We start from the raw sequence: 21,963 nt of genomic DNA on the forward strand, positions 1-21,963 counted from the left end.
GTTGACCCTAGGCAGACTAGTTATATAATTAGATCAGACGTTTAGAGTCGGTGCCCCTCCTATCTATCCTCCATCTACTTGAAAATATTTTCCCAAGTCGAGGCAGCATTGAAATATGACCTCGTAACACGATGCTTGGCTCCCTGTTCCAGGTACCTGTAGCCCCTTGGCCCCCACTGCCGAGAGACATGACGCCACTAAAACCACCAAATAGGGCACCTGTAAGCACGACTGCACGACTGCAAATATCGCAACTACTTTCGGATCCGACACTACACGCTACCAGCCTTCCGGGCTTGGATACTAAGCAAAGTGTCCGGAAAAACATCAGGTCAAAGTGAAATTGGTCCCAAGCTCAATGCTTTACGGCTCTGATTTTTTTCCAATTCGGCATTGCCGTGGCTCGTGCTAGCTTCATCTCAGATGGGCAAGGCTCCTCCTTCTCTCTATAACTAGACGATGGATCTGCATGCAGGCTTCCAATTACACCATTCGATTATTAAATTCTGCCTCGCTTCCCTTTTGTCAACGCTCTAGAACCCGCTGCAGCCTGAGAATTCCTGACAATCTCCGAAGCCCATTTTGTGTTGCCAAATAGCTTAGCTGTTGAGTTTGGAGCCTAAGAGAAAGTTGAACTAGTTACGGGATATGGTTTCGGCTACTCCCGCTCTAAGTGCCAAGAAAAGAGCGGGCTAAAATAGATCAACATCATACGTTTTACACAAAATAAAGAAACCGTCAAGACTCTTCATACATCACGAGCTGGCACTGTGGAGCGCAAGCACAATGCAGTCTCTCAGCGGTGTACCATGATCGGGCACATTGGGTGCTGCCCAAGGCGCATCTGTCAGCACACCTGCCTACATCAGGCAATTGCCAGCTCTCGATTTTTTTCCTTCATCTGCTGTGCCACCTCAGCTGCAAATGAGCCGGACGTCACTCAGGAGAAAGCAGGTGATTAGGTGTAGGAATAGCCACGGTGACACAGGCAACTGCTTCCTCTACTCGCGAACAGGCAACAACTTTGGACTTGGTCATACCGCAAGAGAAAAACGGCAGCCTTCGACTTGTGTTACAGGTATCTTGCTAATCACAGGCCTAATATATCGCTGCGCCTGAAATCCCAAAAGGTTAAAACCGCAGGTCGTCTTCCCATTCTTCGAACTATGATGCGCAGCACCAAGAACACCACATGCTCGACGGCGGGAAAACAAACATACCGACACATCGCCACGTCAATCATCGCGCAGCTGCGAAAGGGGACCGTCTTTCTTCAGTACCATGTGTAGAGTAGTCCGACAAAGGCACCCTTGTGGTGTTGACTCGATCAGCAACACAACGTACTGCGAGGAATCCGTGACAGACGAGGACACGGGCGAGCGTTCCACGTGTGGAACAACCACTTGGAAAGAGCCAGAGGGCATCACCCAGAAGCCCTGTAACGTGAGAGACTGCTCCTTTTGCAGATGCAGATGGAAATGGCGCTGTTGCAACTGCGGGACAGGTCCGAACGAGCAGCCAATTTGCCGCACCAACGACGGCGGCAAAATTTGCAAGCACAAAGTATGCGAACTTTGCGTACCGACAAGGTATTTGCGGCTTCCAGTCCGATAGATTCTCTGGTGAACAGCTGAATCAGAGGCGAGACCCATTCCAAAAGGCAACACTGACTAACTTTTGAGCACAGGGACTCTCGACCGTCGTTCGCCCGCGGTTAGCTTTTGAGCAACAGGTTCAGATAAAGACCAGCCAAATCTGTGTGGACCCGTTGGCCGTGTGGTACAGGAGGATTCTGACACATGGAGTTATTCACTGTGTGGCGGGAACCCCAAGACCTTGATCCTCGAGGTTACTGCTCGACGACGTTTTTTTGGAGTTGTTGGCAGAAACAGAGAGACTATTGTAGGATAGGTTTGCGAAATAACAGAATATACGGCTCTTGAGGGCAGAACTTTGAGATGATATCAAGTACAGAGTTTGTGTGTGACGTGGTTGTTTGGTGTTGGCGTACAGAGTGAATAAGGGCCTTTGGTTACCATGTGCGAAGATGACAAGCGCTTAAAAAATGGTACTTTAGACTGACCGAATCTCCCTCCATAGCTAGAGTGGTGTATTTAAAGGGAAGGCGAGCCTCTTTCGCGTCGCTGAAGAGCAACACGTTCCACCTCATTCATCCCTTCTCTCTCATAATTCACACTACACACCATCGACATGTGTGGAATGGTCTACATACAGTTCTGCTGCAGACATGAAGAACGCAGGGCGGACCACGTTTGCGACAAGCGCCGGGCGCGAAAGGGCCCAAACGCCGACGGCTCTAGTAGATGCCCGAATCGAGTACCTACCGTCTACAGGCGTTCTTCGCATCTTTGCCCAAGCTGTGCACAATCCGTCCAGAGACGTGGCACTGGATTTTAGCAGCCGCCGGCATGGGCTGGTGCGTGCAGCAGGCGAGAGACAATTCGCAAGGAGACTTGTCATCTTGACGAGTACTCAACATTGTTATTTTGTCAAACATACAGGGTGATGGTCAAGTTCCTTGGTCGTTTGTCACGAACCCCGAGTGAGCTAAATGGAGAAAAAACGGCGTGGGCCGCCAGCGATGTTGGCAGGCTTGCCCGTATTCGTATTGTTAGGTGGTTTGAAAGCAACTAGCTTACGGAAATAACAAAAAAAATTAAAAAAATTCAAGACCTCCTTTGCGATATGCCCTTTAATAAATTATTAATTTGCTCAAAGCTAATCAAGAGAGTTAGCCCCTGTTTGTTGGGTGAGCGATGCCGGACGTCAGCATCGTATGTAGACCCTCTCCTGATACGCGGCATCGACAAGCCGTATGGATCTGGCACAACGGCGCATTACGCGGCCACTACGCCACGGGCCAAACGGCCATCCAGCCAGAGCAGAGGGGGAACAAAGGCCCTTGTCCCCACCGATCATCATTCGAGAGAGAGTCTGAATGTAAATTTCTTGCTCACTGATTCGGCCTACACTTCCATTGCTCTTTTCCTCTCCTCCCCCTTCGCCGTCTTCTGCCACCGACAACCGCGTTCCCGTCGCCCCCCCTTGCAACCAACCCACGATGGCGCCTCGAAGCTGCGTCGCCGTTGCCGCGGCCTTGAGCCTGGCCTCGCTGACCGCCGCGTCCTGGCCCGACCCGCTGCTGTCCGGCCGCGACTTTAACTTTTCCGCCGTCTTCAGCGGCGCCCAGGTCGGGGCGGCGGCGGCGGCCAACGCCATCACCTTGTCGACGCAGAAGCGCCCGGCGGCGGGCGACATTGTCCCGGCGAGCGCGCTCCTCTACCTGCCGGCCGCCGTCACGCTGCTCCCGCCTGGCGGGGACACAGCGGCGGCGGCGCGCTACGTTGCCTTTTTCGAAATCTCCTACGTGCCGCCGACCAACTCGCTCGACGACGTGCTCTACGCGTTCCCGTGGATCCGGACGAACCTGACGGTGCAGGGCAGCGGCTCGGGCGCGCTGGCGGCGACGCCCGACACGGATACGCACATGGCGCTCTCGCCCGCCGTCGAGAGCGGCGAGGTGCGCAACGCGACGCTGCAGGTGTGGCGGCAGGACGCCGACCTGGAGCGCTACGTCGCCGCCGTCGCCGCCGCCCGCGTCCCGTCGCCGCTCGTGTACGCCCTGCTCCAGGTCCTGACAAACACCACCGACCAGGTCTCGTACGACTTTGCGCGCGCCAGCATCGACTTTCAGATCCAGAACAAGACGGGCACCCCCCGCTGCGACGTTGATGCCAACGGCGCGCCCATCCCCGGCGTCGCCCGCGGCGCCACCGTCTGCACCGCCGTCGCGACAAGCAGCACCTCAGGCAAGGCCGGTGGCAGCGGTGCGCGCACCACGGCGGCCACGACGGCGGCTAGCCCCAGCCAAACGTCGAAACAGAATGCGGCGGCGGGCCTCGTCAGGTCGGGCGTCTACGGCGCGCTGGCTTTGGCTGTTGTGGGAGCGTTGATTTTGTAAATTACCCACGGGTGGCGCAAATTTTTTTTTTTGGAAACACGAGAGAGGTCCCTTCAGTTCAGCTATGATACCAATGTCTATAGGAAATCAATTCGAATTTAATTTTAATTAGCGCTGCGGGAACTGGTCTTTTTCGAAGCATGTGCGGCACCTTGGTCTCTATTTTTAGCTCAGGGCCGTCATTGACTTGGCACTAGTTACAACGCTGGGTCTGTCAAAACAGTGCAACTGGTGGCTACATGTTTCCGTCGGTATATGATCGCATATGAGTGCCTTTTCTTCGGAATTGGGGCAGTACTGTCAAAGCAGTAAATGGAATGAGCAAGCGAGCTAAGTAACCTAGTCGCGCGAACTGTAGTCGCAATCCCCGTCCAGAGTAGTTGTACTCGCCATAACTACTTGAGACGGCTGTACCCTGCGCCTTTGTATCAGTTATCAGTTGACCTGTAGCTGCCAATGATAACCCAGCCACATGCAAGACAACTGGAAGCGCCACATGTTTGGCATAAGTTAGAATTTAAAGACACCATGGGCTGCGACATGGTGAAGATGATCAACATTCTTAAGCATCAAGTTGGCCTGTAAGTTGTCCACCAAATCGTACAGACACGAGTGCAGCATTTGAGGATGGCTGACGAGTCTTGCGTGCCACTTGGTATCATTGGCGACGTTTGCGTCATTTATCACATTATTCATCAGAGAAACCTTGTCAAAACCAATATTCGCTCGCTCCGCTAAAAATTTACACAAATCAAGGGTAGGAAAGACCAGCTCTCTATGATGGCGGTAGTGGGTGCAATTCGTGGCCAGCCTCCGGATCTCTTTGTACAATCTGCTGCCTTGTCAGACCGTGCCATTTCGGTTTCCCGGCGCGAGTGACGACGATGTCTTCCACCAGGCTCTTATCACTGGAGTTGTCCCGAGTACCCCATAGTGGATTCAGATCCTGGGACCCCAGACTGTTGGGCCGCTCGCGGGACTTTGGCTCCGAGTGGTAGTCCGCTGGGCTTTGATCTAACCTGCCCTCGTATTGTGCCTTGGAGGCGACGACCCGACCGCGGATGAAGATGGCAAAAGAGGGAAGACATCCCACGATTATAGCTGAGAAATGTATTAGACATGTTAGCGCACTTGGAAGCGATATGGGTTGTGCCTACCGACTGCTCCTTCGATACCAGCCCACAGCATAAGCCATGTCGTGCTCACTTGTCCGGTGCTCGAGCTCGAGTTCAGCGATACGCTCCGGATAATGGCAGTGGCCATAGTGATGAGGCCAACGGCAAATATGAACCCGATACTGATCTTTTCGATTCGTGAAATCTTGAGGTTCCATAACACGCGAAGTGGTATAGCCATGACTAGACATGTGAGCAACATTCTTGGTAGGCAGAAGGATCCCAACTTACTCAACAGATCCGTAGATAAATCAGCAGCCAAGCTGAACCATAGGCTAATCTCCTTGGCGCGCGCATCTCGAGCGCTGCTGCATTCGCCGGCCGTGAACCAGGCCTTCATTGATGAGCAGCTGGTAAAGTTGCTGATACAACACCCGATGAAGACAAGGATGGAGTATACCAAAACTCCCCACCAGATCTGTGTATATAGAGGCAGCCCTTGGGTGAGTCGCTTGAACATGAATAAAAGACTCCATTTGACCGTCCATAGTGTCAGCCAAAAGAAGAATTGGACGACAAAAAACTCTTTTAGCATCACGAGAAGGTCCTCGGCCAGTCCAGCATATGGTTGCGCGCGACCTTCGTAGATGGCGGTGACTTTGAAAAATGTATCAATGGTTGCATAGTATAGAGCAACCGTGATGATGAAAGAGACCAGCGAAAGGTACATGAAGATGTCGTCCATCTGGTGGGGAATTTTGCGCAGCTTATACCAGCGTGCGCCGGTGCGCAGAATGACGAAGACGATGCCGACGCATAGACATGAAATCAGACCCTCCTGCATGGAAAGAAAAGCCCCGAGTTAGTAAAAGCTGACTCGGCGTTGCGGAAGTAGAATGGCTATTGGCAAGCTATATCAGGCGTACTTTGTCGGCCTTCTGTGACACGTTTTGCGTGCCCATTGTGAAGAAGACGCGGCTGGCGCAGGTGAGCCGCCACACCAACCGATTGGGAGAGCCAAAGATGAAATCGTAACAATGGCGACCGATTGACTCGTCTCGAGGAAAAAATTGAGGCAACAAAAAATTACTGGATGGCTGGCGAGGGGGCACAAGTCTACATAAAAAGATAGGCATTTGCGCTAACGAGCATCAGACTGGGTGAGACCAAGGCGGCGGCGCTGCGTAGGAACTTGGAGTTGGGGTAATAAGTTATTAGTAGCTAATATTAATAAGATCAGCCATCGAAAAAAAGAAAAGCGCCCCTCCCGCCCTTCTGCCCCCAAACCCCGTCAGCATCGCCCGACGAATGATGGCGCGGCGTGTGGGCAGGCCGCCCTCGAGGGCGAGCGGAAGTTGCCGTGATGCCATTGAGTAAGATGACGGCGCAAGGGTCTTGGGCTCCATCGCCTGCGGGTTGCAGACGTTTGCTGTCGCTTATCGATGAGCGCCCGGGCTACGTGGCTGTCGCCAGAGTACAAGATATCCGTATTCGACACCGAAATATTTCGAGACCTAGAATATGGTCTAGTTAGGCCGTGAGCGTTGGGATACTGGCGATGGTAACGAGGGAGGTAGAACGAGGTAGCCACCCATGTGGTGCGCCGTTTGACTGTTCGCCGCCATGTCGGTAAGCGAGCAGCCTTCCCTAATTAGCTAGTATCCCGTACTAGGTAGTTGGCTTGTTTGTGGCTCAGTCCGACGGCCAACGATCGTGCCATGTCGTCAAGTGGCTATCTCGAGGCGTTTTCATGGCGGGTTGGGCCTGTGCTGGCGCTGGAAGAGCCATTGTCCTGTTCACCCAGGCAGTTGGGACGAAGAGTTTCGAGTCGCCCGTCGCCCGTCGCTTCCACCGTCAAAATAGTCAGAATACCGCGGCCGTTTGCCCAGGGTCAATACGGCGTCAAATATAGTACCCATACGAAGTACTAAAGGCGGGTGGCGCAGGGTAGACTTTCCGTGGCTGACACCAGGCCAAACCACATTTGAGTCAAAAGGCGAGGCAACGTGGCAGGGCAGGGCAACACAAAAGAAAACCACGAGACACGACAAGATCGGACAACGGAGCTCCTGCATCGTCTGCAGATGCAGCAACACCGTCTCATGCACATCACTCATCGCGGCCGCAAAAAAAAAGAATCGCCTCCCGCATGGCGAGCTTGCCGAATGAACCATGTATTTGCGAATGGTTTGCATCCCGGCCGAGTTGTCCCAAGCCACTTGAGTGCCACCAATATCCGCCCCCAGAAACGTGGTCCGGGTTCATGGGCCCCCAAACGTCCGGTCCGCTCTTCCAGTCAAGTACGTTGACAATTTCCGCCCTTTTGGCGCTACGAATTAGTTACACCGGCCACAATCGACGCCGTCGCTGCTCAATGGAAAAGAATGGCGGTGGCCGGTACGTGCCTAGGTGTCGTCGGCTGCTATTCTTGCCTGGCTGGACATGAAAAAGCCCGCATCGCCTCGATCTCTCTCAGCTGCAGCAATTAAGCACACATCAGCTTTATGTCCGGCAGGCATTGTACATAGCTTCACCATTCCGCTTCCTGGCAGCCTCCTAACTAGCGCCCCTCCTGCAGCTCCGTTGCTGACCACCACCGTTTGCGCTCTTTCTCCCTGGCCACTACATTCCAGAGGCTCAACAACTTCACGATGCGTCTCTTTCTACTCACAGCTCTGTCCCTTCTGTCGCCTATCGCTTCAGCCGCCTCCTTCTCGCCATACACGCTGAAGGGCGTCCAGGCCGACATATCGACTTACCTTGACCACCATGCAGCCCAACAAACAAGAGCAATTTCCAATTTTGGCTGCGACGTAGCAGTGAGTTCATCCCCTGATTACCACGACGGCAAGTTCCGTCCCCTCTTCCCCGGCCGCGGCTGACGGACCCGTGAAACAGTGTGGCTTCCTAGCCTACTCGCGCCCCCAGTCCGTGGCCTTTCCGAACTCGTCAACCTATGACTTTCAAGAGAACCGATACTGGTCCCAGCAGCAAGAGCTTACACGCCCCTCTTGCCGTTTTTCGCCCACACGCGTCGAGGATGTTTCCTTGGCTATCCTGACGTTTCGCGTAACCCAATGCAAGTTTGCCGTCAAGAGTGGAGGCCACGGCGCCTTTGTGGGAGCCTCAAATATCCAAGATGGTGTGACGATTGATTTCATTCATTTCACAGATGTGAAATTATCCAAAGACAAGAAGATTACTTCTATCGGGGCTGGCAATACGTGGTACAATGTCTACGAGCAGCTCACCCCGCAAAATCTCACCGTCATTGGCGGTAGAGTGTCTCCCATTGGTGTTGGCGGACTGACTCTGGGTGGCGGCATCTCGTTCTTCTCGGCCCGGTATGGCTGGGCTTGCGACAATGTTTACAACTACCAGGTCGTGCTTGCAGACGGCTCCATCCGCGATGTCAACCCCAAGTCATGCAACAAGGATCTCTACTGGGCGCTGCGTGGCGGCGGTAACAACTTTGCCATTGTCACGCGCCTCGACCTTGAGACTTACCCACAAGGCGATATGTGGGCTGGATCACAAATCTTCATCAACACGCCAGAGACGAGCAAGGCCATCACCAAGGCCTTCGAGAGCTTTGCCGTGAAATCTCCTGAGGATGACTATGCCCAAATCATTACTGCCTACGCATACGCCCAAACTCAAGGCATATATGTCATTGCTTCCGATCTGCAATATGGGAAGCCTGTTGCCAATCCTCCCATTCTACAAAACTTCACTGCTATTCCTGGCGCTGTCGCCGACACTATGCGTGTGGTTGACCTACCGTCATTGACCCAGGAGTTCAATGCTACGAATCCCTATGGTTTCCGGTATGTCTCTGTAAATAAGTGAAATATTCGTCTATCTGCTGATACTACCTATCGTAGCAAAACGTATTGGACCTTTACCTTCAAGAACAGTGCGGCGCTTATGGATGATATCGTCGCCATCTACACGGAGGAAGTAGACAAGGTCAAGGACGCTCCTGGCATTGTGCCCGCTGCGATCTTTCAACCCATCACAACCTCCATGGCGAAACATTTTTCCAAGAACGGAGGCAACCCTCTGGGCCTCGAGGGCCAAGGCCCGCTTACCTGTCGGTACACCATCCCCCCAAGCCCCCCTTTACCATGCTGATTCTTGCAACAGTGGTCAACATTGATATCTCCTGGACTAGAATCAGCGACGATAGCCGCCTAATGGCCGCAGCCCAAGCTATTGTTGATCGCTCTGTTGCGGCCGCCAAGGCTCGAGGGCTCGACCACCCCTACCTCTACCAAAACTACGCTTCTCAGAAGCAGGGTGTGTTCGCGAGCTACGGTGAGGCGAATCTTGCTAGACTTCGAAGCATTTCCAAGAAATACGACCCCGACCAGGTTCTGCAGCGGCTGCAGCCCGGTTACTTTAAGTTGTACTGATCCTTTTAATTGCTGCATTTTGTACTGTACTTAGCGATGCATACATAAGAGGAAAGCGCAGTTGGAGAAGGACGTCAAATGGTTTTGGATAATGCATGGTCGGTGTTGAGGAGATACATTATTTAGAAGACTATTTGCGTTTTCAGGGTCGCCAGGTGCCCAGCGATGTCGGCCAGTCCACACGGCGGCATCATCAAATGACCGCCTCTGATCGGCTGCAGGCTAACTAGTCGTCAATTTTCAGCCGTTGGTATTACCACACGGATCGTATTCTCTTCTCAATTAGCGGTGAATTGCTCTAAACTGCTTAGCAGAGACAAGACACATCTGGCGGCTGTATCACAAGCTTCTGTATTTTAGTGGGTTGGGCGGATTTCGGGCAGCAGCGAATTGCTGTGGCCAATGACGCAGCATACAGCGGAGAACATCAGCTGCCATCACATACCTAACATCTCGGACTCTCGGCGCGCTCAAGGAAACACTCACCGATCTTCCTCCTTCACCGGCAATTTTTTTGCCCACAGAAATTGATTCGCAGCATCGCAGCTAATACATAACGGTTTCCTAAGTGCGACGGTCCACGACCTGCTCATCTCACCTCAGTGTCATCCACATAGCTGAGTTCCTCGCGATGTGTATCGCAATATTTTCCACCGCCCATCCGGATTATTCTCTTATAATCATCGACAATCGAGATGAATTCATATTGAGGCCGACGTCTCGGCCTCATTGGTGGGTTCACCCGACCTCGGGCGGACAAATTCTCTCCTCACGGGACCTTCAGCGAAGCGAACAAGGCACGTGGCTGGCTATTAACAAAGCCGGCGACTTTGCCGTGCTCACCAACTATCAAGAAATTGTCGATGAGTCGACCGCGATTTCTACCACGCGGAGCAGAGGTGGTATGCCTAACCTCTGGGTTGGCGGCGACGCAAATGAGTCGCTGACGGAGCGTGTCCATCGGTTGGTCAAGGACGGCGGGGTCAAGGGTGTCGGCGGGTTTTCCATGATTTGCGGAAGACTGCGCAAAAACACCGAAGATATTTCGATTATTAGCAACAGAGCAGACCGTGTGGACGACGTGCCGAGAGTAGGCGGAGAAAGGGGAAGGACCTGGGGATTGAGCAACACCACCTACACAAACCCCGAAAAATGGCCCAAGGTGTCAGACGGCGAGGAGCTTGTCAGTAAAGCCATTCAAGAGGCCGTGTCCAAGAAGCAGAGCCAAACAGATTTTGTCGAGTCACTCTTCACTGTGCTCGATCGCGACACGCTGCCGCCAGCCCAGGACGGAGAAGGCACCGTGCAGGACAGCATGAAGCGATTCAGACACAGTATTTTCTTGCCTCCTGTCGGTACTGCACACCAGAAAGCGGAGTTTGCAGAGTCGGCCGCGAAGGGTCGAATTGGCTGGGAGCATGATGCCCCCCCATCAAATGGCCATGCACCAGCAAACCCAGTTGGGGGCTATTCGAGTGGATTGTATGGGACGCAGCGTCAGACTGTCATTCTAGCTGACATGGATGGAAAAGTCACGTATATCGAGAGGGCCTTGTTTGATCCCAATGGAAACGTGGTTGAGCGCGGCGCGGCGGACGTGACTGTTGAGTTCACCGTGGACGGGTGGGAGAGCTGATGACCTAGTGATTTTAATACCAGTACCTGCATCCTTTAATTTATACTTCTTCTCTTTTGTATAGATTTGTTTTTGATGTGTTGCGTAGATTCGTCTCTACGGGTCTATGTCTCGGGGTTATTGCCATTTCGACATGGTCTACTCCTAATCAATATCAGTATCGCAATACGGAAGACTTTGCTCATGTTCCTACACTTTCATTCCATTGTTTACGAATCGCGTAAATAAGTACTGCCTAAGAGGGAGAACTGTGAAAGGCAGGCGTTTGCTCTGCTTCTGCTTGCCAGCTGGCAGAAAGTACCACTAACGGTGGCAGGCAGCTGTCAAGTGACTGCTCTGCAACCAAGAATAAACGAACCATCCTGCCAATCGCATCTATTCCTTTTATCCCTCTTTATGCAAACTGCAGACCCACTGAATAGGCGAACCTGCATCTCTTCGCGGCGGAGGCGCGCTTCCCATCGCGTTCTGCTTGCAGTCATCCTCGGTTGGTCTTGGATCCGGCTGGCTCGTACATCTTCCCCCAGCCCAATACCATTACAGCGCTTCTTTTGCTTCACACAATTCTGCTGTTACCCAACACTTGGACTATCAATCTCTTTTTGGATTACACAGCACTCACATCAGCCCGCCGCTCTCGACCTACATTCGGACGGTGCCGGCATCGGTGTTGATGCTGAAGCATTTGGAAATCGATGAGCCGCATCTCCTCCGCGCAATGGGCAAAAGCAGGATGGGAATCGCCCATTTCTTCTCAAGTCAGAAGCATGATCTCCACTCTGGACGGACTAAACAGCCATTGGTGATATCTTCGCCCATTGGACCTGTCAAAAACTCACGAGGACCAGACTTGACACGCAGTGATGGACTGATTATTGTTGACGCCATCAACGACTGCGGCCCACCGCGGGATGACGATGAAATCGGAAGCCCGGAAACGACCTTGCCTGACAAAAAGATGGCAATCAGTATGTTCGCCAGAAAGACGCTCCTGAAGACGCAAAGCCTCGCCAGTCTTGCCACCCCAGCAAAAGAAGTGCAGACCTCTGCCAGGACCCCACGAAGTAAATTCGATGATGAACTTTCGTCTGCCTTTTCGAAAGTTAAAAGCGTCTCAGCATCTACCCCTACTGTGTTTTCAGACAATGAAGACCACGAATACACTCACGCTACGAAGCCGCCAGAGCTTGTTCTCTCGCAGAGGAGCAAGATAAAGTTTGCAACAAGACTACCCAAGTCGAAAACTATGAATGTCTTGCAAGATATAAAGAACTCGGTTCCTCGTCGAACCAACATACCTGCATCCATTCCAAATCCTCAGACCAGCAAGCTCGTCACCCCTCTCAAGCAACCCAACATGTCCAGACTCGTCATCATCCCCTCGCTCGCACGCCGCTCACTAGAAGAGTCCGCTTCCTCGAGCAGACACTCTTCCACAACCAATATTACCACCCCAGATTCATCAGGACCGGTGACCTCTACAGGGAATGTTCTACCAAGTCCAGGGCAAATTATCCAGGCCCAATGCTCTGCTTACTGGTCTGGTCGTTTCACCTCCCTGCGAGACCGTCTTTCTAGCGAGCACATGGCCCATATCCTGTCACAAACCACCGATACAATCCAAACAGGCATTTCCGAAAAGGTCCAGACAAACCATCTACCTTATGATGACGAACTCTGTGGTGACCCGCCATACCCGCTTCGAGATGAAGATGACATTTGTCGGCAGGCTTTCAGCATCCTCGAATGCCAGTGCGTCACTGCAGCCGCCCAGGAGTCTCTGCGGCGCTGGCGCGAAAACTATGCTCTGATTCACCGTCGACCAAATCTATTGCCGAAACGCTCTGGCTTTTTTGGAGACTCGCAGATCTCAAGACGCTTTGCATCACACGCCCGCCATCCAGATATGCAGAGCTTGGCTTTTTTAGAAGATGCCTATTACAGCAACGCATCCAACGCTTTTGGCATGACCAACCCCCACAGTCTCGAGGGACGATATTTAAATTTTCGATAATTCATTTGACGCACGTTTTACATGTCGGTATCGCTGCGCTCCTTCTTTGGTTCGACCCGCTGCGCTCTTTTGGACTTTGTTCTTTTCTGGCTTCAACTTTGGCAACGGACCCTACGGAAGAAGTTTTTGGTGATTGGAGTATTTGATTTTGGCATTGGAACACCGACACTATGCTTTTTCGTTTTGGTTTTTCCACCCTCTTTTTTGAACGTTTCCGCCGTTGCTGGATGATATTACGGAACAGGACTTGACTTTGGCAGGTTTGGCGCACACTGCGAATTGATTTGCATGGATAAAAAGGATACCCGAAACAAGGTGCATGGCTCTCTGGGAGTGCGACGGAATAATATACAAGCTATGCTTGATTGTTGTGTTTTATAATAATGCTTTTAATTTGAAAACGCGTGGCCTTTTTTTCAGCCCCCAGTTTGCTCCCGATTTCGTGTGAAAAATGCAATTTTATCGTCATAAACGCCAGTAACCTCAAAACCCTCGCATAGGTTTGTTACGTTGACCACTTTGGCCAATCCGGTATACTCAAATATTACTCAACAATCACCTCGGCTTGCCTCATCGCCCCTTATTCGGCCTTTTTCCTACTCTTGAGGTAATCCCTAATCTGCTCAAACTTGCTGGCAAAGAACAGACCCTTCTTGTCGTCGCTCCAGACGAGGACACCAATTTCATCGGCGAAGCGCCGTGTATCATGGTACTCCTTGGGGTCGTCAAAGTCGCGAAAGAGGAAGCCGGGGGTGGTCTTCATGCGCTCATTCTCGAGCTGCCAGAGGCGAATCTGGTCGACGACGGTCGGGGGCAGGACGGGCTTGTTGGTGAGGGCGGCGGTGCGGTGCATCTGCTCGTGGGCGTGGGCGGCGAGGTAGGCAATGATTTGGTCGGCGGTGATGCCAAACTGGATGGCCTGCCGGATCGAGGTGCGCGTGAGGCGGCCGGCGACCATGTCGGGGAAGCGCATGGTGAGGCGCGCAAAGAGGGCGAGCACGGCAATCTGCAGCGTCGACTGCGTGTACGCGTACAACCGATAGTTGGTCTCGATGACGACGGCGCCGGGCTGGTCGCCGGAGCCGCCCCCGAGGGGGCCACTGCCAGCGCTGGATGATGCCGGCTGGTGGGCGGAGGAGGAGGGGGAGGAGCGCGCGGCCGAGGTGGCGGCGGCGACGCCGTCGCTGATGCTCCGCAGGCCGCTGCTGGCGCCGCTGGTGAGCGTGGTGGCGAGGCGCGTGGGGAAGAACATGGAGCGCTTCTGGGGCGGGATGTAGACGAGGCCGAAGTCGGCGAGGGCGGGGAGCATGTCGCGGCGCTGCTCCGAGAGGGCGTGGGTGTCGTAGGCGCGGCCGGGCTCGAGACTGGCGAGCATGAAGAGAAACGAGAGCGTGTCGACGGCCGCGTTCTTATCGGCGTCTTGCGCGTCGAGCCAGAGCAGCAGCAGCGTCCAGACCTGCGCGTTGGCCTCTTGCAGGAGAAAGGTGAAGCCGGCCTGCGTGATGCCGACGGAGCCGCTGGGGCGGCGGTCGACGAGGCGCCCGGCGATGAGGATGTCGCGGACGCTCTTGTTGGGGCCGCCGCCGCCACCACCCTCGCCGCCGGCTGCCGTCGTAGCGGTGCTTTTAAAGCCGACCGAGGACACGACAAAGTGGAGGATCTCGTCCCAGCGGCGGCGCGCGTACCGGTCTAGAAAGGGAGCGTCGATTTCGGGGGGGACGGTGAGCGACGAGGGCACGCCAAACGAGTTGTGGTTGCCGCCGCCCGTGAGGGCGAGGCGCATCGAGGTGCGGAAGTTGGTCGTGAGCTGGACTTCTTGCGTCTTGTCCTTGGCGGGCGCGGAGATTTGCACAATGTGCAGGCTGCGGAGCGTCGAGAGCATTTGGTCTTTTTGTCTGCCGAGTGTTGAGTTTTCCCCTGTTAGTGTTTTTTTCTTTGGTTTTTCTTGCTTCCTCTGTCTTGCGCGCCGTAGATGTTTGGGTTCAACCCAGTTTCCTTACCTTTTCGCTTCGGGCTTGACCCAGGCGTCCAGGTCAGCCAGGCTCATGGGGCCGGACATGTACAACATGCGCATCACAATGGTTTTGGCTGTTTGATCGGATCGTGGTCAGCGCGCGCCCCCCCGGTCCTCACGACGACGCTGCGATGGATGGGTGCGGGCAACCTACCCAGGTGCGGCAGCATGCGCCGGAAAATGGCAAAGGCTGTCGAGGGCTGCTGGTAGAGCTTTCTAAAGGTCGTTCCCGGCAGCTTCTCGAGGTAGTCGGCCAGCTGCATCGCCGGCTGCGTGTTGGCGGCCATTGTTTTCTGTACGGCGTGTTCGCTCGCTTCGTTTTGGCGTTTGGGCGTGCGTAGTGGTCCTTTTTGGTTCGATGGGCTGGTCGCGCGCCGGAACGGCGATGCCAAGGTCGTTCCGTGGGGTAAACGAGCTACTATATCATGATATGGACAAATTCGCCGAATCCCAGGGATCTCCTTCTAGTATCTTTGCGCCGGAAAGACAGAGGTTGAGGAACAGTTTGGGGGGTGTTTGGAAATAGTTCACGGGTTGTGTTGGCAACGGCAAAGCTTCAAGCAAGTCGGATGATGATCGGATAATTGCGGCCGGGCCGCTTCATTAGCGGTTGTTTTAGTGGTCACAGCCCGTTGTGGAGGCCCGGCTTGATGCGCTGGGGAAGCTGCTGGTGACGCCGAAGCTCGCCGAACTCAGCGTTGACAACCTCACCCTGTAGCCGAGTCCGTGCCGAAGATACTGCGCCAAAATGGCCAAGAAATTATCGCCGCTGGCCTTTACACAGACTGTGTGCTTCTCTTGCCGTGCGAACCGCGCCCAATCGCTAACGTGACTGCAGGTAGTCAAGTCATTCATGGCCCAGTCCGGCCTGGAGCCGCAGTAAGTAACAATTGATGTGACTGCGCAGCGTACTCGCTTCTGATGCTCGAAATAGATTGCTTGGTGCCAGTCGTGTAAGAAGCCCATTCTTTCTTACCGTGGTGACTTGATTTCTTTTCCAAAATCCTAATCCTTCTGCCGGCAGTTTCGTGTGACAAGTGCTGCCAAAGGCAAGGTTGATTTTGAGTTGGACATACACCGGGACCACACCGTATGCTTCTGTGAATGACATGTCTTTCCCTGGGCATCTTGCATAACATCTTTCTAGAACCGCTTAAACACCATACACGGGGGCACATTGGCTGCCATTGTCGACCTAGGCGGCAGTTTGGCCGTCTCGTCTCACGGAAGATGGAAGACTGGCGTGTCAACCGACATCAACAGTACGTACTGGCGCACCGAGACACGAAGCGAACTTCAAAGTACTGACATGTCCTCGCAGTCAGCTACTTGAATCCAGGCGGTAAACCTGGTGATATCCTCAAGGGCGTGGCCGTCTGTGACAAGAGTACGTCAACCCCAAAACCTCGAAACCTCGGCAGCAAGCTCACGCACTATTGGCAGTCGGCAAGACGTTAGCATACACGACAGTTCAGTTCTTCAACAGCAAGGGCCAGCTGGCAGCTCGAGGCAGCCACACAAAGTGAGTCTGCTGATCCTTGCACACCTTTCACATGCTCATAACAAGCAAGGTTCGTCGCTGGCACGGAGAACGAGTTGGGAGAGTACGTTGTCCCGCAAGAGTTCTCAGAAGTCGACTAGAGGGACCACAGTAATAGAAGCATCCGCATGTATTTGCATCATGTATTTTGCAGCTGATATAGAATAGAAAAATTGCCAACAAGGCTGTTATAACGTGAACTAAAAAAATTGTAAGTGCAGATGATCCCATTCCGTGCAAGTCTCCCTCGCCGGCTAGTTCCTTGAAGCGCCAAATTCTCAAGTAATATACAGTCATGCAGAAACCAATGTCCAAAATGGTGTCAAAGAAAGGCTAACCAATATATACTGATCTGTTAAATGTGAATCCCAGTACAAAAACGCCTGAAATCTGCTCATTGTGAAATTATTTCTTCTTCTTCTCGTTTTCTGGAGGCAGCACTTCTGACTGAGGCATCCTGCCGTCTGCCTGATGGTACAGGCCCATGGCCTCATCGTGTGACGGAGGCGCAGATATTGTTTCTGGTCTGGTGGCGGACGGCTGAAAGAGGGCGAAATCTGGATTTCCCGGCGGCACAGCACGGTTGCTCGATCCCGGCGGCCTGCCATCCGCCTGATGGAATAGACCCATTGTTTCTTCGTGTGAAGGTAGTAGGTTGGAGGAGTCGGTCTCCGACGCTGGAGGTCGGCCATCGGCTTGGTGGTATAAGCCCATTGCTTCGTCGTGCGATGGCAATGCACTGGACGACTCTGATTGTGGAGTGCGCCCATCTGCTTGGTGGTAGAGGCCCATCAACTCGTTATCCGTCGACGACGGACTGGCCATTGGCGATATCGGCCGCCCCAGGCTTGTCCGGTTCGGCGACGGTTGAGATGCTCGCGCCGGCATACTTGACGACGCGGGGGTTGCGGCTTGCTGTGCCTCGGTGTCAGGTAGAGGGGCCGAAATCTCTTGCACCTCCCCAGATCGTCGCACCACTTCATTGGTAGATCGTGAAGCGGATGGGGGAAGAGGTCGTCTGATAATAGGCGCTTGAGTACAAAGGGGGGCTGCGGTGCCAGAAGAGACGACTTGTTGAGTAGCTGGCGGGGAGTACTCGGGGGGTGCATCGGCGACGCCATCCCAGTCGAACAAGCTCGCGGGACGTTGACTTGCGGGCGTCAAAGTTGGGGCAATGCCGCGCTCAGTCATCGGCGTGACTAACGGCTGGTCTGAGGATAGAAATTCCGATGAGGCTACTTGGCTTTCACCGTCTGCCATCAGCAACGGGCTGCTAGCAGAGGAGAGTCCAGTCTTCCTGTCTAGACCTAAATAATAGAGAATGACGAGACTGATAAAGACGGGCCATGTCATGAAGACGACGGATAGAATTTCGTTGAAGCTGATTCTGGCTTCAACATAAGGGGTGAAGTAGTCGGGATCGAATATTTGAATGACGGTATTGTAGATGTTAAAGGCAGCACGAAGGACCCAGAGGCTACAGCACGCAATGAGGTATCGCATGGGCTTCTGCACCGACTTTGACGCTCGAAGTTTACGTCGTAGGACGCAGGACCGAATAAGCATGGAGACGGCGAGAAAGACGAGGACTGCTTGGCATATGAGTGACATGACGGCGGCAGCGGTGATGTAATTGTTGTACAATCTATCCCAAGCAATTCCGTTGCTCGAGGATGATATCTCGGAAAGAACAATCCAGTAGATGCCAACACTGAAAACAGCCAAAGAGAGAATGGTTATTCCAAAGGAGACGACATAAACAGAGTATCGAGACCATTTATGACGCCGGGCGTGTTTTTCGTCGCGGGGAGCGACATAGCGAAGGCATCGGATGAAACTAGCGAGGGTGAGATATAAGAGGACCTCGGCAAGGACGTTGAAGAAATGCGCAAGAGCTGAAGCGCCAGACGATATGCGGGCAACCAAGTCTACCTCGCCGCCCTGTATCTCGCTGTCGGAATAATAGGCCGTCTCGTAGAAGCGGGCTGTGACGGTTATGGTTGCGATCTCGAGCAAGCCGAAAAAGACGGCGCTATCAAGGGGCGGTATTAGCACAGGTAAAGGTCTGGGGACAGCTGTTGCGCCCGGCAGGGCAAAGAGACGTACATGGTGAACATGAGCCATGCAATCTTGACCCAAGAAAACACGCTGCGTGCTTGGTCGCGGCGGCGACGCAGGCGGACCGCGGCGCATATGGTGAAGCATATCGAGGCTACCAGGGTGACGAAGAGCGCGGCGTCGGTCACAAAGTGAAAGATTTCATAACCACGAATGTCGGACATTGTGTCGATGCAGAACCGTACACAAACGGCCTGCCCCGACTCACATTCTCGAGTGAGCGGATGTCGAGGCGATCGGTGCGGAGAGCCAGCGGCGACAAGGTTACGGGGTTCGTGGTCGCGGCGATTGGCGACAAATGGACGAGAAGTCGCACACGGAGAGTGTCTTTTCGGCGACGAAGGCGGAAACGCAAGACGGCCTGCAGTGCAACGGAGGACGAGACTTTCTGTCGGACCCGGGTACGGTGGGAGTGGGTAAGCGGAAGCCGGTAGATATGCGACGAGCCGGGATGAGGGTTGCCAGGTAGGTCGATGGGGCGATAGAAGCTGATGAGATGAAGAAGAGAGTAAGAAAAATGATGGAGATGATTGTGTGAGGAAATATGCCCTCAAGCTGAACGGTGAAAGAGATGGTAGTTACCTTGGAAATCTTGGCATAGCAGCGCTTTGGGAGGTGTTTTGCTGCGCCCCGAGGGCTGCCACCTTTACAGGCGCTCCAGGAGCTACAACCCCCCTCCCCCCCCCCCCGTGGCCCCTCAACCCCTGCGGCCAGGGCCTGTGAGCACGTTGACTGGTGCAATCAGGCTAATCCCTGTAGCGAGCCTCTGTGAGGAGGGGCGGGCTCCAGATATTCTCTTGGCGAGAAGACTAGCGAAATGCGGCAGCGCATTATTAACTCCTATTATTATCGACCAACTATTTGGCTTTGAAAAGAAAAGGCGCCTTTTCTGATCAACCTCGCTGGCTTTTTTTGGTGTCAAGCCATAGAAAAGATTGAAATCGAATGCACTGTAATTTGTACTGCTGTACAAATTAGGCACGCCAGTGACAAGCAGAGGACTCCCAAACCTTGTTGTCTCAGGACAGCCACTGTGGCCTATCCGTACCTACGTCAACCTCGTGCTCCCAGGCCAAGACAACGACTCTTTTCTCGGCAGTCCCGTCCATTGTAACCATTAACCATTGCAACTACTAATAAGGTACTCACCAGGGGGACAAAATAAACCGCTAGTTAGGAATACTAACTTGTTCCTTATTCTTACTATTTATCTTACGATTTATCAACTTCTTTCTCTTTCTAATTTTTCTTTTTCCTTATTTTTACTATCCGTCTTTACTTATCTTGCTTATCTTGCTTATCTTGCTTATCTTGCTTATACTTATTCTAATTCCCCTCATTCTCATTCCTAGTTAAACCTTTTGAATAATAGAGTATCGATTCCGCTCGCCTTTCCGAAGAGGAATGAACCTGAATCATACACACCTTTCTTCACCCCACATAGACTTTATTGCGGGCGCTCATCCCTCGCTGTTACTTGATGCTACTGATGCACGCCAAACACCCCACTGTCGTGTGGGCGGCGACGCGCAATCCTTGCGCTCGGTGTCTAACTGTACGAGTTGAGTCTAACTAACATCAACTAGTTATCAACTCGGCATGCCAGCCGCCTCTCCGGCCTTTAACAATCCTACGAAGCGAAACGCTATTCCCAGAATACACCTGCGATACGAGATGCACCCGCCCGGGCACATTTAGACTCGACACAACTTGCGTGCTAACTCGCTCAGCCTGTTTATCACTGACCGCCGTAGACCGTGGCCTGCACCGAACCCTGATCCTCAATCCATATCATGCAGGGAATCACCGTCTGAGCCGAGAATGTCTGCAAGGGAAGCCTCACAGAAACAAACAAGCCGTGTACTCCGATGGCAAGCTCGGCCACTAGCTAGCTACATGCATGATGTGGCGTCGGCAAGCAGACGCTGGTTGGTTCGTTTCGCACCGCAGGATTCTTAGAATGACACATATTGAACAGCATTTCCCGACGCCGACGTATCTACATGGAAATCAGGCTGCACTTTCAACCTTGCGACACAACCGTGCAATACGGAACAGTTGGGCGCTATTTTTTATACCGCCTGGATTCGTTCAGCCACGGCAGACACCGACGATGCCTTCACTCTTGTCGAGCGCTACATGGTGCCCGCCGCTGCTAAACCTGAGCAATCCTACAGCTGCCGAGAACAAATGGCTTGATTTGGCTGCAGTCTACAGATTAGGTACCTAACTTCAGGGAATCAGTACATGTCATATTTGTACCCATTTCAACCTGGTACTGCGAAATGGGTGCACGAATCTTACTTCTTCGGTCCTTGGTTTGGACACGACACGAATGGTCCTATTGGAACCGATAATGAGCCTGGCTACTAAACAGTCGCTCCTGCATCCTGACCCGGAACCTCATGTTTGCACGCCTGTGGCGTCACCGGCAGATCTTCATGAGACTTTACGTTGGTTCAAATTGGTATCGTTACTTTGCATGTACACAAGGGACGCCGGATTTCTTTCTCTTCCACACTGTCAAACATTTCCACATATTATCCTCTCATCTGTTGCTCACGCCACCGCTTTTTTTTTTTTTTTTAGCCGTAGTGAGGCTGCTGTTGCTGCTGCTGCTGGTGATGGTGGTACTGCTGGTATTGTCCATCATGTGTCCCTTGCTGAGGCTGCGCATAGTAACTGTTGAGCTGCGCCTGCGAATCAATGGTTGTAGCTTGCGGTGGCGCCGTCTGGTGAGTGACCTGGTATCCCCATGGTGTCTGGTACACCGTCTCACCCGCGTTGGCCTCCTTGGTCAGAAAAGGCTGCTGCGTCGACCACACGCCGCCAACCTTCTTGCGTCCGAGGACGAACAAGGTGACGAGGATCAATGCATACGGCCACGTACGGAAGATGACATCTGTGACAATGGTGGCCTCTGCACCTGACACATCGTACGAGTTGAGGCAGAAGACGATCAAGATGATGACGTTGTAGAGAGGCTGTGCAACGAACAGACCTGCGCAAACCACGAAATAGGTCGAAGCCTGTGCAACAAACTTGGTCAGTGTACCGTCGTTGTGTTATGCTGGGTATTTCTTTTTCCTACCGTCCTGGTATGAGCGGCCGACCGACTGAGAGCGCGCG

The 21,963-nt window shown here is 53.3% G+C and overlaps 10 protein-coding genes across 10 annotated transcripts; 5 read left to right on the forward strand and 5 right to left on the reverse strand.

The window, feature by feature from the left end:
- Positions 1–1,281: 1,281 nt before the first annotated feature.
- On the forward strand, positions 1,282–1,681 carry CCM_04358 (uncharacterized protein; the record flags this gene model as incomplete). The annotated part of the gene is made up of 2 exons (XM_006669506.1): positions 1,282–1,443; positions 1,505–1,681. 2 exons carry the CDS (start codon positions 1,282–1,284, stop codon positions 1,679–1,681), a joined length of 339 nt encoding a protein of 112 aa, XP_006669569.1.
- Positions 1,682–1,734: 53 nt separating this feature from the next.
- CCM_04359 (uncharacterized protein) lies at positions 1,735–2,500 on the reverse strand (the record flags this gene model as incomplete). The annotated part of the gene is made up of 3 exons (XM_006669507.1): positions 1,735–1,755; positions 2,084–2,144; positions 2,346–2,500. 3 exons carry the CDS (start codon positions 2,498–2,500, stop codon positions 1,735–1,737), a joined length of 237 nt encoding a protein of 78 aa, XP_006669570.1.
- Positions 2,501–3,082: 582 nt separating this feature from the next.
- On the forward strand, positions 3,083–3,982 carry CCM_04360 (uncharacterized protein; the record flags this gene model as incomplete). Its single annotated transcript, XM_006669508.1, has 1 exon — positions 3,083–3,982. The coding sequence occupies one exon, from the start codon at positions 3,083–3,085 to the stop codon at positions 3,980–3,982; it is 900 nt and encodes a 299-aa protein (XP_006669571.1).
- Positions 3,983–4,757: 775 nt separating this feature from the next.
- CCM_04361 (uncharacterized protein) lies at positions 4,758–6,059 on the reverse strand (the record flags this gene model as incomplete). Its single annotated transcript, XM_006669509.1, has 4 exons — positions 4,758–5,083; positions 5,140–5,340; positions 5,389–5,935; positions 6,024–6,059. The coding sequence occupies 4 exons, from the start codon at positions 6,057–6,059 to the stop codon at positions 4,758–4,760; spliced, it is 1,110 nt and encodes a 369-aa protein (XP_006669572.1).
- Positions 6,060–7,360: 1,301 nt separating this feature from the next.
- On the forward strand, positions 7,361–9,512 carry CCM_04362 (FAD binding domain protein; the record flags this gene model as incomplete). The annotated part of the gene is made up of 5 exons (XM_006669510.1): positions 7,361–7,397; positions 7,438–7,494; positions 8,009–8,924; positions 8,982–9,190; positions 9,244–9,512. 5 exons carry the CDS (start codon positions 7,361–7,363, stop codon positions 9,510–9,512), a joined length of 1,488 nt encoding a protein of 495 aa, XP_006669573.1.
- Positions 9,513–10,143: 631 nt separating this feature from the next.
- Positions 10,144–13,162, forward strand: CCM_04363 (uncharacterized protein; the record flags this gene model as incomplete). Its single annotated transcript, XM_006669511.1, has 2 exons — positions 10,144–11,135; positions 11,764–13,162. The coding sequence occupies 2 exons, from the start codon at positions 10,144–10,146 to the stop codon at positions 13,160–13,162; spliced, it is 2,391 nt and encodes a 796-aa protein (XP_006669574.1).
- A 580-nt stretch (positions 13,163–13,742) lies between these two features.
- On the reverse strand, positions 13,743–15,463 carry CCM_04364 (TFIIH and nucleotide excision repair factor 3 complexes subunit (Tfb2), putative; the record flags this gene model as incomplete). The annotated part of the gene is made up of 3 exons (XM_006669512.1): positions 13,743–15,057; positions 15,163–15,250; positions 15,331–15,463. The coding sequence occupies 3 exons, from the start codon at positions 15,461–15,463 to the stop codon at positions 13,743–13,745; spliced, it is 1,536 nt and encodes a 511-aa protein (XP_006669575.1).
- A 461-nt stretch (positions 15,464–15,924) lies between these two features.
- CCM_04365 (PaaI_thioesterase family protein, putative) lies at positions 15,925–16,817 on the forward strand (the record flags this gene model as incomplete). The annotated part of the gene is made up of 8 exons (XM_006669513.1): positions 15,925–15,963; positions 16,015–16,055; positions 16,111–16,129; positions 16,201–16,266; positions 16,324–16,438; positions 16,498–16,563; positions 16,620–16,698; positions 16,748–16,817. The coding sequence occupies 8 exons, from the start codon at positions 15,925–15,927 to the stop codon at positions 16,815–16,817; spliced, it is 495 nt and encodes a 164-aa protein (XP_006669576.1).
- Positions 16,818–17,121: 304 nt separating this feature from the next.
- Positions 17,122–18,998, reverse strand: CCM_04366 (uncharacterized protein; the record flags this gene model as incomplete). Its single annotated transcript, XM_006669514.1, has 2 exons — positions 17,122–18,748; positions 18,823–18,998. 2 exons carry the CDS (start codon positions 18,996–18,998, stop codon positions 17,122–17,124), a joined length of 1,803 nt encoding a protein of 600 aa, XP_006669577.1.
- Positions 18,999–20,572: 1,574 nt separating this feature from the next.
- CCM_04367 (uncharacterized protein) lies at positions 20,573–20,803 on the reverse strand (the record flags this gene model as incomplete). The annotated part of the gene is made up of 2 exons (XM_006669515.1): positions 20,573–20,722; positions 20,780–20,803. The coding sequence occupies 2 exons, from the start codon at positions 20,801–20,803 to the stop codon at positions 20,573–20,575; spliced, it is 174 nt and encodes a 57-aa protein (XP_006669578.1).
- Between the last annotated feature and the right edge of the window lie 1,160 nt (positions 20,804–21,963).

This window comes from Cordyceps militaris, assembly GCF_000225605.1.
Source record: "Cordyceps militaris CM01 unplaced genomic scaffold CCM_S00003, whole genome shotgun sequence".
NCBI classification, from domain to species: domain Eukaryota; kingdom Fungi; phylum Ascomycota; class Sordariomycetes; order Hypocreales; family Cordycipitaceae; genus Cordyceps; species Cordyceps militaris.